Below are 13,550 nucleotides of genomic sequence, written 5' to 3'. Positions count from 1 at the left end.
TTGTGAAAAGAAAGAAAGGATAGGGTCATTTCAAAAACCAGTTCACGAAACCCATCATTCAACAAACAACCGACAATTCTCTGTCGTCACATGAATTCATTGTCGGTCTCTAGTAAAATTGCAAATCTTTCTAATTCCATCGCTGTCACACTCCCACTAACGCTCCCTTATCATTTTTTTTAATCTATTTCCTCACTTTTTTTTTTTTATTTCTTACCAATTTCTCTAAGGAAACGAAGCTTTGTGTTGAGAATATATAGAAGTAGGAACATTAATTAGAGGATAGGTTTATGTAGTGTACCCATTCTACGTGTCAGACACTAGCTAGGAGTCACCTACGTAGTGGACACAAACTTGCATACACGTGAATGTAAATTTCGTTCGGAAATGTTTTCACCATAGATTGGACCACGTCAATTTAATTTAATTAAGTTAAAAATTTATTAGTTCAGTCTAATTTTATTGGCCTCGTCGGTACATTGGCCCACTTTTTCTATGCATCTTTATATTCTTAAAAATATGAGAGATAGTTCATACTTAATCTCTCTACAATGATATAGCTAGGATAACCCAATTTTTGATATACTTAAAACCCAAAATGAACAAGTTAACAAGTTTAATGGACGGAACTGAAATTAAAATAATAACAAAATGATTATTAGAAAAATAAATTTCAGCTAGCAGACTGGATTCAATTAAACAAAATAAATTTGATTTTTTTTTATTAAAAAAATAATCAATATTGCTTTAGCAAACTAAATAGACTAACACATTTGACTTTTTTTATTTTCTAGAGTTTAGATGAGTGTTTCTAAAATTAGTTTTGAATTGTATAATTTATCTTGAAGAATTGTGATTTGTGTTTAGATATTTATATTCTAAAAGCAAGTAAAAAGTAAAACTTTGTCTAGGATTTTCTATCCAAAGTGAAAATTACTTATAACATGCTTGGATTTGATTAATGGACATGCAAATGTCCTTTTTTCCAAGTCAATCTCAGTAAAGACGTGGAAGTTATATAAGGTTGCTTTCAATATGATGTGAATAACCATCTCAATAAATTCAGTTAAAACATGTATTTAAACTTATTTCCACCCAAAATCTATATTTATAGATTTAAAATTATTTTTTCAATGTAAAACCAAAGACACGAACATATATTTAAAAATCATGTTAGTTTATTGGCATTTTGACGTGATTCAGCATGAATCCAAACACGCTATCCGACAATTTATTAAAATTTGCATGTTTATTTCTTTTTTTATTTTTAAAATAAACATATTTATTCAAGTGTTAATAGATAATGAGGGGAAAAATTTGAGAAATAGGTGTTAGTACGATAGATGATACGATATGATTAGATGAAAAGATAAATAGAAATAAGAGTATTGATGGTTTTTAAAGAACGAGATATTAAAAAATTATAATTTTTATTATATTATCTATTTTATTTAATATTTTTCACTATTTTTTTAGAAATTATAAATTTTGTTGTATAAAATTTTTGAATGAGTAGAAGTGTCAAAATTGATTCAACTCATGACTCTCTGATTATACTAAGTCAATTTTTTTAATGTTAAATTAAAAAATTTGGACAAATAAAATATAGGCTTCAAAGATATAAAATCTCGTTTCTCCACTTCTCTTTTAAATAACATATAAAATTATTAAAAAAAAAGTGACTTAATATGATCTAATAAGTTAAACTAAATTAAAGAAAATATAATCACTTTTTTTACTTGGTGGACAATCTTTTTTAAGGAAATCTCTTAATACTTATAGCTAAGTTGAGCTAAGTTGAGTTGCTGCAATCGAGTAAATCTGTTTATGATTTAGATTTATACAATAATCTTTTAAGTAAATCTTTGACAGCTTTAATGTCATTGAGGCTATGCTCGATAGTAGAGTTAACTCAAGGAATAATAGGTCAATAAAATCCATATTTTAAAATTATCTAAAAAAATTATTTTATATTAATATTTATATATATTTTTTAAAAGATTTTATAACTTAAAAGTCCTAAAAACATTACTTTTAAAAGTCTATTTGTAAAGGATATAAGAATATAAATATCTTATCCAAGGCTGATCGTTAAAATATTATTATGTTTTATTAAAAAGTATTATTAATTTAAGAAAAACTTCACTGTATGACAAGTATAGTATGAGTAACATTATCCTACTTTAAATTAAAGTGGGAAGCATGGGTTTTTAAATAAGAAATAAAGGAGAATGTGGAGTTCAATGCAATAATGAGCGTGAATGGTTGATTAATGATGCACGTGATTTTACGCCGCCGGAGCCTCCTCCAGTGCCGAACCGTTGGCCGTGGCCGTCGCTCTCGCTTCTCTTCTTTTTCTGATCAATTATTATTATATCCCTCTCTTCAACTTCACCTTAAAGATCCACACATTTATGATTTATGTAAAATATAATCATCATTTCCTTATAGCTACAGCCTACATCAATATATCCAAATATCATTTTGTCCCATCATTTCCTGAAGTAACTCACTACTTGATTAATAATCCTCAGTTGCAACTTGGAATAAATTGCCAATATATTTCCTTTATTTTCAAGTTGTTATATTGAAACTTTTATTTTTAAGGTTGAAACCCGTGGCATGTGAGCTCTTAGCTGAATCATATAATTTTGTAATACAATATATTTTTATTATTCAATCATATATGTGCCTTGTTTACTGTTTACTCGGTCACTAACTTATGCTTGTTTAATTTTACTACTTAAATTACCTTTTATGGTTAAAATACTTCAAAACATGATTAAGCAAACTGAAAAGTTGCTCAAAAAAAGTCATGTTTAGATACGTTAAATACTCATAAAAGAAAATAAGAATGAAAAATAAAATAAACTTTTTACATAAATTAAAATTAATTTGTATTTTTTTTTTAATAGTTTATATATAATAAAAGATCTTAGGCTCATGATATATATATATATATATATATATATATATATATATTATAAGTACACTTTTTTTTAAAAAAGAAATTCTTAAAATATTCATAGTTTTTTTTTTAAATTTTTAATTTTACATCTTCAACTTTCAATTTACTATTTTCTTCTCTTTTTTTTTCACCCACTTCCTTCTTTTTTTCTTTTAATTTTCACATGCACCCTCTTGTCTTCTTCTAATTCCTTACTTATTTTAGTAAATAGTTTTAGTTCTCTCATTTTTTACATTATTATTTTATTTTCTTACCTATTTCACTTTTTCACATGCATTCAGATTGTAGAACCGATACATGACAACATTATAGGTATGCTTCCTCAACAGTTTCTACCGAACTAGACACACATTTTCGTCTTCCAACATTTTTTTCATTTCACTTATCTAAAAACCTTAACATTAAGTTTAGTGTTTTAAAAAAAAAACTTAGATTTTTTTTACATAATTCTAGAAAATACTTTTTGAAATAGTAAAGTTAATGTTCTGGAAAACATTTTCCGGAATAGTAAAGTTAATGTTTCAAAAAGTATTTTCTGGAAATGTATTACTTTACATAATTTTGGAAAGTATTTTACATAACACTAAATTTATTATTCCGAAAAGTACTTTCCGAAATACTAAATTTTATTGTTCTAGAAAGTACTTTCTAGAAGTGTGTTATTTTACATAATTTCATAAAGTACTTTCTGGAATAATAAATTCAGTGTTTCATAAAGTACTTTCCAAAAATATGTTAAAAACTCAATTTTAAAACTTTCTTTCAGTAAAATTTTTATTCCAAAAATTATTTTCTAAAACACTAAAATTATATGATGTTCTATTTTAGGTGTGTAAACGAGAGAAGTATTTGAAGAAAAAATACATATTTGGCTCAATACTTTTGACAATGTCAAGAAAGTCACACGTGCTTATAATGTTGTTGAAAATTAGTTTATACATTTTGGGTGCATATGAAAACTAAAAGCGGGAAGGGAGAAGATAATAATGAGAAAACTGAAAGAGGACGGAGGAAGAGAGTAATGTAAAACTAAAAAAATTAAAACTACCTACTGAAATATGTGAGAATGGAGGAAAAGTAATGGGATGTATGTGAAAACAAGGGAAGGTGTGTAACGACCCGACTGGTCTCTACACACGGCACGACACACCAGAAACACCACACAGAAAGGAACAAGTGTATACATATAGTGTCTAGAATATATATATATATATATATATATATATATATATATATATATATATATATGTATATATATATATATATACATGGCCCAAGTCTAGATAGAGTTAAAGTGCACAAAATAAATCAATAGCTACTACACCAAGTAGCTTAAAACAACAAAACACCCTAGAGAATATAAATGGAAAACAACAAAGGGTAAGCTAGTGAAAAAAATCAACATACATATATAACAATATAAATGGAAAACAGCTACAGCTATCAGCACATCGATCAGCTTATAATACATCACAACATTCAGCAATATCAACACCGCAAAGCGGCAATACCAGCACTGCATAGCAGCAATAACAGCACCACTCTAGTGGCTATAACAGCACCGCTTAGCGACAATAATAGCATCGACTTAGCGGCTATAACAACACCACTTAGTGGCAAAACATCACACAACACAGCCTAACAGCCCAGTTAAGACAGCTCACAGCATAACACAGCACAACAAAATCAGCATACAGCACAGCTAAGTAGTATTCAACACAGCTTACTACTCACAACTCAGTTCAATAGTCTATAGTACAACAATATTATAATTCAACATTTAAAAATCATCAATAACAGCCCATCTCAACACGACAATATACATCTATTACAGCTTAACATCATTATTCAACATTATCACCTAGTCAGCACAACATATTCATCAATTACAGCTTAGTTCGACATAAACAACATCTATCAACAATTTCAGCATATAATTCCACCTCATCATACGCGCCCAGCGCACTCACGGTCGTGCCCGGTGTGGCACAACCAGAGAGCACCAGGGGCCAGCACGCCCGGCGCAAGAATGCCCGCGCCCGGCGTGACCCAGCCAGAGAGCCCAAGGCTCACCTGCGCCTGGCGCAATACCAATTGCGCCCAGTGCAACCCCAGGCAGAGACTCTGAGGAGTCTCATGAGCCCAGCGCGGGGAAGGCAGAGACCTCCCAAGGTCTCGCCCCAGCGCAATTCGAATTCCGCCTGGCGCTCTCATGGCAGAGACTCCCAAGGAGTCTCCGCGCCCAGCGCGACAGAATCGCACCCAGCGCAGTACCAGAAAAATCCAAAACATGTCACAACTAATATCGCGCCCGGCGTGGTCCAAGTCACGCCCGGCGTGGGCCATCCAAAGGCTCACATTCTCAAGCTCGCCCGGCGCACACACCTTTGCGCCCGGCGGGCTTGCCTAAATGGAACCCCTGATGGTCACGCGCCCGGCACGAAGAACGGCGCCCAGCGCGAAGGTCAGCAACAACTCCCAAAGTTCGAAAATCTCTTCAAAAATCTGCAAAGACAGCCAGGAAATCCTCATGCAAACCATCCAATAGTTCACATTTACATCAAAAGGTTCAAAAACAACATCTTTTTACACATGCAACCACAAATCAATGAAAACCCTAAATTTTTACCCGAAACCCCGAAAACGAATTTTTCTTCAATCACAGCCAAGAATCAGCTATCAACAAGCATCTAATAAGCTTTTAGGACTCATTCGAAACCAAAAACAACAAAAACCTAGCTTCCCTTACCTCGGTGAAGAAATTCAAGCTTCCAGGAAGAGACAAGGAAGAAGAAGCTTGATAGGAGGAGAATAACAAGCTTGAAGAGAAGCACACGGAAGAAGGGAGTCAGCTCACTCTCAACTAGCACCACCTGACTCTAGCTCAACACCTAAAGCCACCAAATTTCAGAGAAAAGGAAATGAGAGGGAAGAAGAGAGTTTGGAGTGAGTGAGAGTGAAGGAAAGAAAAGAGGGATGGGGTCTCACAAGGTGTGTGAAAAAAAAAGTGTTAAATTAATTATTGGGAGTGTAAAATTTAAAAATTAAAAATGATAAAAATTAAGGATATTTTAGAAATTTAATTTATTTAATAAAAAAAAAGAAAGTGTGCCTATAAAAAAAAAAGTGTAACCAAGATCTTATTTGGACGGAATTAGGCATGATCTTTCGGCCCATACAGAATTTGGAGATGGAAATGGAGTGGACTGTACTGGTTCTATATCTGAAACCCAATCAACATTCGGAGCTATAATTACAATGGGCTTTATAATGGTGCAGACTTCTATATTATTTGGGCTTTTAAAGCCTGGTGGTCCACTAGTCCTAAATCTCAAACATTTGACCCATGAAGCTTCTTTCGTTAGTATTTGGATTTTAATGAATGTCTCACACGCAATAGTTCTTGAAATTGGGTAAAATCTGATAACCACAAAGGATTTATCCTTCGTTTATAAATGTAGGAAATTGAAAAATTTGTTGCTACGTTTTTAATTATTGCAAAATTTATATCAATCAAACTGCCTTGACAAATTTCAAAAATCATAAATTTGGGATGAAACCATGAAACATTCCTTCAACCTAAGCGGACTCCTCTTATCTATTCCTTTTCATTTTATTTTTTTTAAAATAAATTCTTTAGACATTATTATAAGGACTTATGTTTCATATTTCAAAAAATATATATTATTAACTTAAAAAAAATTATTTAAAATATGAGAGAAAATTTTTAGGATAAGAGCGTGAATTTTGCTAACTGCTGTAGAATTTTTAAATTGAACTATTCTTTGGGTTTTTTTTTTTATCCAAATTTCTCAAAAGTTGTAAGATTAACCCTTCAGTTAAGGACAGTGATTATGCATAGTCTTTCTCAAGGTGACAATCCTATATTAATTGAACTATTCTATAATAGAACAAGATGAGAAACAATATTTCCCGAAATTAATACCAGCTAGTGCAATGCCTTTCAACTGAATCTTTTCAGATCACCTCCCAATTGTGTCTGGCATAATTCAACATCAATTTGTGTGAGACGTGTTAAAATTGATCATTTCAACAAGTGACTAGTAAAATTGTCTAATCACCAGCAAGTGATTCTCATAATCTTGACATCAACGAATGCATTGAACAAAACCAATTCATTTGCGTTGTAACAATCTGTGTCACAAGGGTATTCTCTATTTGCAGCTATTATCCATAATTTACTACTCTCCTATCAAAGCTTTATTCTACTGCTTCTAGAACATGACTAATCACCTAAATACATGCATATTTATAAACTTTTTTTCTCTCTCCCTAAAGTCATCACTCAGTCTTTGTATATTAAAGCTTTCTACAGTCTCATGAATTGGACACATACAATCTGCAGTGAACATTTACTAAATGGACTTGACTTTGTAGAGTCATTTTCTATTCAAAGAGTTGGAAGAAGTTGCTCTCACTCATCTCAAACCTACCCAAGTTTGATAGAGAACTTGAAACATACTCACTTTAGAATAGATTGGTTAGACCTAAGAAGTTGGTGGTGGAATTGACCCAATTCTTGCATATAAATTAAGAGGGCCTGTTCAGTAGCCCAGAGCACTCATGGGTCACGTTGGCTATTAGAGAGTACACTTAAAAAACTAAACAGGTTGGAGAAGTTTGTCCTTTTATTAATGTCATCAAAGCATAACTTAAAATATGGGAGATGTATATATTTGAAAGAATATCACATCAGCTGCTTGAGAAGTTCAAGCAACTGAAATTTATATGAGCAATCAATCGAGTTTACCAGCAAGGTATCATTTAATTTGTTGTTAGTTGTAAAGTTGCGAGAGATCATGACATGTTGCCAAATCCTATAGAAAGAGCCTCAAAGCCATAATTAGATTTATATATAAGCATTGTGCTTACCTTTCAAGGCATGAACAAGTCCTACCAATAAGAATCATCATTACGCTCACCCTCTACTATTTTTTTCGGTTTGGTAGAAATCTACCAATGTAAGTAATTTATAATTAAAGATAACTAATGTCTTTTTTTTCTTCCTAAACTGCCCATTCCTTAGTTAAAAGGGACCAAATCTTTCTTTTTTCTTTTTCCAGCTGACCTCGGCATTTAATCTCAAATCCATGTATTCACTACAAAAGAATTTTTTACTGAACAAGAAAACTTCTTCCATACCATCACTTTTAACATCCTAATTTGTCGAAGGATAAAATGATCCATCGTGGGCAGTTGGTACTCAAACAACTGGTACAGCGAAAATAAAAAATGGTGAGTGTTAATTAATGCCTGTTTATGGTACATTTTTTCGCAGCTCACAATATGAGCAATATGGCAAGAATCTTATTCTATACCATGTTGGCATTCATCAAGATACTCTCCAATTTTCAAAACACTTACTCTACAAGTTTTATTTTACTCAAAAATACATTAGTGAATATATTCAAAGAAGATATGCTAAGAACACGGCAGTGATTGGAAGAAGAAAGCGAACGGGGCATTAAAAAAATTTAAAACTTTCTTACTCAACTCAGAATTTTTGCTACAAATGAACTGCAAAAAGAATTCCCATGGACAGGGATATATATAAAAAGGGGAAAAAATGAAAAGAATTCCAAGAAGAAAAAAAAAAAAACAACCGGGACAACCACTCCTAATGACCTTAAGGGACCTACAATTACTAGACCTAAGACCCTACCCTTTTTTGACTTGCATATCTCCTACCCCCTTTTGATCACTTCTCGTTACAATCTTCCCCTAACAGCTAAAATATGATCATCATCATCTATTGCTCCTATTCCCCCATTCCAACCCTGTACAAAAACCAATTAACCAAAGAAATGAAATATCAATAAGAAATAACATAAGACAAGACTCTAGAGATGTTCAGGTTTCCAACAAGGATCACTCCCTCCCTCCTTCCCTCACATCACATGTACTCCAGGGTAAGGCTGCTGTTAGTGTTTGGAATGAGTTCAGGTGAGGCAGCTGAATTCATTGCATAACCGGATTTGTCAATGCCTCTGCATCTCATTTCCAGCACCTTTTTATGGGAATTGGAGTGCAAGGAAGGGCAAAAAGTTGGGCTTGCAGCAGGCCTGTATTCAGGGTAGAGCCTACCAGACTTGTAACGAACACCACATGCATTGCATAGTGTTTTTGGCCCCATTGGACCTGCCCTCCACTGTGGTGTCTTGGTGATCTCACAATGCATGCATTTTCTAACTGGTTGCGAACCATTCTGATTGGAATTGCTATCAGCTGGACCTACAGGAAGTGGCAACTTCACTTTCTTTTTCTTCTTTGGCTCCCCAGAGGCTTGCTTTGGTATCTTGGGGACAAGCTGAGACTCGGCAAAATTCTCAGAGTCTGAAGAGGCCTTGGGGGATATGACATTAGGCTGCATGTTCTCCCCAACAACAGAGGAGGCAGGGGAAATGAGGTTCATGGCTGGCCTAGGATTGAAGGTTGCAGGACGTGGACGCTTGCTGCGTGCACGTCCACATGGCACTGGGATGTAAATCTCCGGCGGTGGCACAGTCTTGCCGCCGCTGCAGGTACTGCTGCTCTCAAGGACAGAAACTGGGCTTGAGGTGTTGAATTGGTTGTGCACTGAGTCCTCCTTGGTGGTGCATGATGATGGCTCCTCCACTTTCTTCATGGTCAGGCTCCCCCCACAGAAGGAGTCCTCCACAAAGTTGGATAGCCATTCCAATTGAACAATGTCTTCATACTGGAAGCACAATAACAAAAAACATTCATAAAAATCATATTTTGCATTCTCGAATTTAAATGCATTTACTCCTCCTTATGGTTATTCTTTTATGTTTATACAATTCAATCAAAGCATGTAACTTACTAATAGTAAAGCATATTTTGCATATCATGGCATTCCACAAAATAAGGTAAATAAACATATTTTGTGCTCTTCAAATTGAATGAGGAATACGAATTTGTGCTCACTGTCAAAAGGGTATCATCAAACATGGGTTGCTAGAGTGGCCAATTTTTCAATGCTCATTATTTGTGTGGGTGGTCACATCACGTGATCATCACATGCAAAATCACATGATATCCAATAATGATGTTCAAATAATGGAGAGTAAGGGGATGTGCTGTGCCACATGTCACCGACACAATCAAGTGCCATATAAAATGACTAAAATGCCCCCTTCTAGAAATTTTTTAAAAATAATTGTGAATTAATAATGTCTCCAAATTCGAATTTAAATTAAAAAACATTTCAAGCTGGATAATACTTTACGAAAAAAACAAATTCCCTTGTCTAGTGTCTAGATATTTTGGAATTTCTTATTTTTTCCAATGTCTCCAAAATTCTGTTTCAAAAAAAAATAAAAAAGAAAAATTGTGGACAATCACTCAACTATGTTCCTCACGAGTAGAACCAAAATTTCATGCTATCTATTACGCGTAGTGCCAGGCTGGCAATAGGGTACTTTTGAAAAGAGACAATCAGAGCCGTACATTGAACACTGATGTCATAATCAAGGAATCCAACGGCCACAAAGGACACTGTTGAAACCATGGGCGTTGATATTATTACAGAGCAATTCGCGGAATTCATGTGAACGCGCCAAAAAGCTTTTAAATAAAAAAACAAAATGCAGACAAAACTGCGACGTTTAGAAAACTCACCGGAACGGAGAGCTCCGCCGAGAGGTCCGAAGCGCTGTTGCCGGAGAACACCGAGTCGGACTGGGCGGGCCAGATGCTCGCCAGCGAGTTGCAGTTTCCGGCACCGGCGGCCACAGGCGGCAGGGTGGCGGCGGCGGCGTCGACGTCCTCGACGGGAAAGTCGAGAAGGTCGTCGATGTGGTCAAAGAAGCTTCCGCAGTCTATTTCGTCCATGAAGTTTGGTCCAACCATTTTCTCGGCAACTGAAATTTTCCTGAGAAAATTCAAAAGTCGAAACAAAAATCAGGCTGTGAACAAATAAAAAATCATAGTCGCAGCTTTCGTTGAATGGCGCACGTTAGCCACTTGTGCGAAAATGAATTTTGCAAGTTCCGGGAATTTAATATTTTTATCTTCGGAAACGATAAGAAAGCGAATGGGAAAGTTAAGAAAACGTAACGTGGGCTTGTATTTATAATTAATTAATTCGCTTTTCATGAAACGAAAATCCGAAATTGAAGATATTTAGCATGTGAAGGCATTGAGTGGTGCGGCGCACGTTAGCGAAAGCTGGTCCCAATCCGGCATTTTGATTTTATCCAGAAACCCCTGCACTTTCTCTTATTTTCCTTTGAGTGAATTAGAGGAAATTGTGGAGCAATGTTTTGAAAATGAAGAGGAAATAAGGAAGGGGGAAAGAGAAAATGAAAGATGTATATGTAACGATTTGAGAGATGAAATAGAGAGTAGAGAGGCAAACCTGAAGGGTGGAATGTGAGTGAGAGATGGAGAAGATGGGTTTTTGAAAGGAGAGAGAGGAGAGTGAAGAAGGTTTAAATGGGAAGAGAGGAGAGTGGGCACTGGTAGGTGAGGCTCCTTCTTCATTGCTAGCTGTCTTTTACTACCCTCTCTCGTCATGTTTAAGTCTTCTCTCTCTCTCATCAAATGGGATGGGTCATGGGTCATGGGTCATGGGTCATGGGTCATGGGTCATGGGTCATGGGTCATGGGTCATGGGTCCCACCCACCCTTCTCTGATCTCTCCCCTTTCCTCCATTCACGGACACACACCCAACCCATCTCTCCTATTCTAATCCTCAAGTCTCAACCACCACTCACAACCTAAGCTTTTGTTTTCTCAGACCCTTTAACCGCCCTTGTTTCAGATATCTTAAATAAAACTAAACATTTTACTGCCTACCAAAACCCCTCCACGCGCCTAACGCACACGCAACACTCTCATTACTCATTACTTTTTTTATTATTTTTTATTATTATTATTTATATTTACGCCTTTCTTTTTCCCTTTTTATTTACATAGATTATGCTCGGTTTATGAACATTATCAAACTTGGCTATCATGCCTTCCATGCAACACCAACTTTAGAAGCTTAAATTCTGGAGTCATTGTATATTCCCAAGAACATTTTACTTCTCTACCGTCTTCATAAGGGTTACTCTTATTATATACCAACTTAAAAGGTGGAAAATAGCTATCGCATTCACAAATTTTTACATCATCAATCAACTTTTTTTCTTTTTTGGGGTATGTATGTATCAATAAACAATTTATCTCTGCAACTTTTTTTTTTATATATAAAATAAAAGGCATAAATTATATTTTAGTCTCCTGTATAATATTCAATACGCTATTTTATTTTTTATTTTTTAATTTCATAACTTGAGTCTCATTTATTTGTTGTCTGTTATAACATTGACCAAAATATTTATTCATTAGATATTATGATAATTAATATTTAATAATTTATACTTTTATTTTCAAATTTTATCTTATAAAATGAGGGAAAAAAGATTAAAATTAGGATTAAAAGTATAATTTAATATAAAATTATTAAATATTAACTATTATATCATTTATTTAATATAAGATTATAATTAGCGTTACAAATTGAATCATTAATAAATGAATATTCAATAATACTGATATTAAAAAATTTATATATATTTTTTTATGGATCTTTCATTTTAAAACGTATTATTTCTAACTATAAAAGTTGATGGATTCTCATTCGTATCCCAATAAATTATTAAATTAGATATGATTTAATTATCAGATAGAATTTTATAGACAAATGATTATAGATTTTCCTATAAATGAATAAATAATTGAATGTATTTTATATTTCTAAACCATTAAGAACCTTTCTTAATATATCTTTCTTTTTATAAAGAAAAAAAGTTTTTCATTGATCCTTCGCCTTTATTTTTTTTTTTTTTTTTTTTTTTTTTTTTTTACTTTTTATAGTCTTTGTCTCTTTCATTCTTATTTTATCGTCACTACTAAAGTTATAGTTTTTAGTTTTTTTCTTTTTTTCCTTTTTTCTAGCTTGTACCTTGACTTTTTTAGGATTGAAAAGGAAATACTAAATAACATTAGGGAAATTCACTTCTACTAAATTTTACTTTTCTTGTTTTACAAAATTTTTACTTATATATATATAGAGAGAGACATTTTAAACTTTAATTTTTATCTTAATTGATACTTAAATTTTATCTCATTTGCAAAATATATCATCAAATATTATTATTTTTAATTAATCCTTAAATTTTTACAATTTTTGTAAATATATGCCATGAATTTTAATTTCATTTTAATTGATCATTAAAATACATTTTGAACAAATATTTCTTTCTATCAAGATAGAGTTATACTATTTATTTTAAACATTAATCATTCATTAATTTTTTTCTTCTTTTTTAATAATTCATTTTCTCAAAAATTAAAATATATTTTATAAAAATATTAAATAGTAACAAAAACGATAAAGTCTCTATATTTTAATTATAAATTTTATTATGTTTTAATGTTTGAAAAGTGATTTATAAAATTAATTAACTCTTATTTAAAATAAATAAAGGTTCGAAATTCTTTTTTGATTAGTAGTTTAACCCCAATTTAATATATAAGACTATTTATCATTAATTAAAATGGAATTAAAAT

The 13,550-nt window shown here is 32.9% G+C and overlaps 1 protein-coding gene across 2 annotated transcripts; it reads right to left on the bottom strand.

The window, feature by feature from the left end:
• Window positions 1-8,453: 8,453 nt before the first annotated feature.
• BME3 (Plant-specific GATA-type zinc finger transcription factor family protein) lies at window positions 8,454-11,663 on the bottom strand. Of its 2 annotated transcripts, none has more exons than XM_020374111.3 (3): window positions 11,349-11,663; window positions 10,610-10,862; window positions 8,454-9,686 (listed from the first exon to the last, which is right to left on the bottom strand). In XM_020374111.3, the coding sequence occupies exons 1-3, from the start codon at window positions 11,552-11,554 to the stop codon at window positions 8,883-8,885; spliced, it is 1,263 nt and encodes a 420-aa protein (XP_020229700.3). In that variant the 5' UTR covers window positions 11,555-11,663; the 3' UTR covers window positions 8,454-8,882. The 2 variants fall into 2 exon arrangements, with proteins under 2 accessions (XP_020229700.3, XP_020229701.1); XM_020374112.3 differs by having other exon boundaries at window positions 11,049-11,661.
• Window positions 11,664-13,550: the final 1,887 nt, after the last annotated feature.

This window comes from Cajanus cajan, chromosome 7, assembly GCF_000230855.2.
Source record: "Cajanus cajan strain Asha chromosome 7, NIPB_CcT2T_4, whole genome shotgun sequence".
Lineage (NCBI taxonomy): Eukaryota > Viridiplantae > Streptophyta > Magnoliopsida > Fabales > Fabaceae > Cajanus > Cajanus cajan.
Note: the sequence above shows the minus strand (reverse complement) of the source record. Positions and strands in the feature narration are given on the sequence as shown.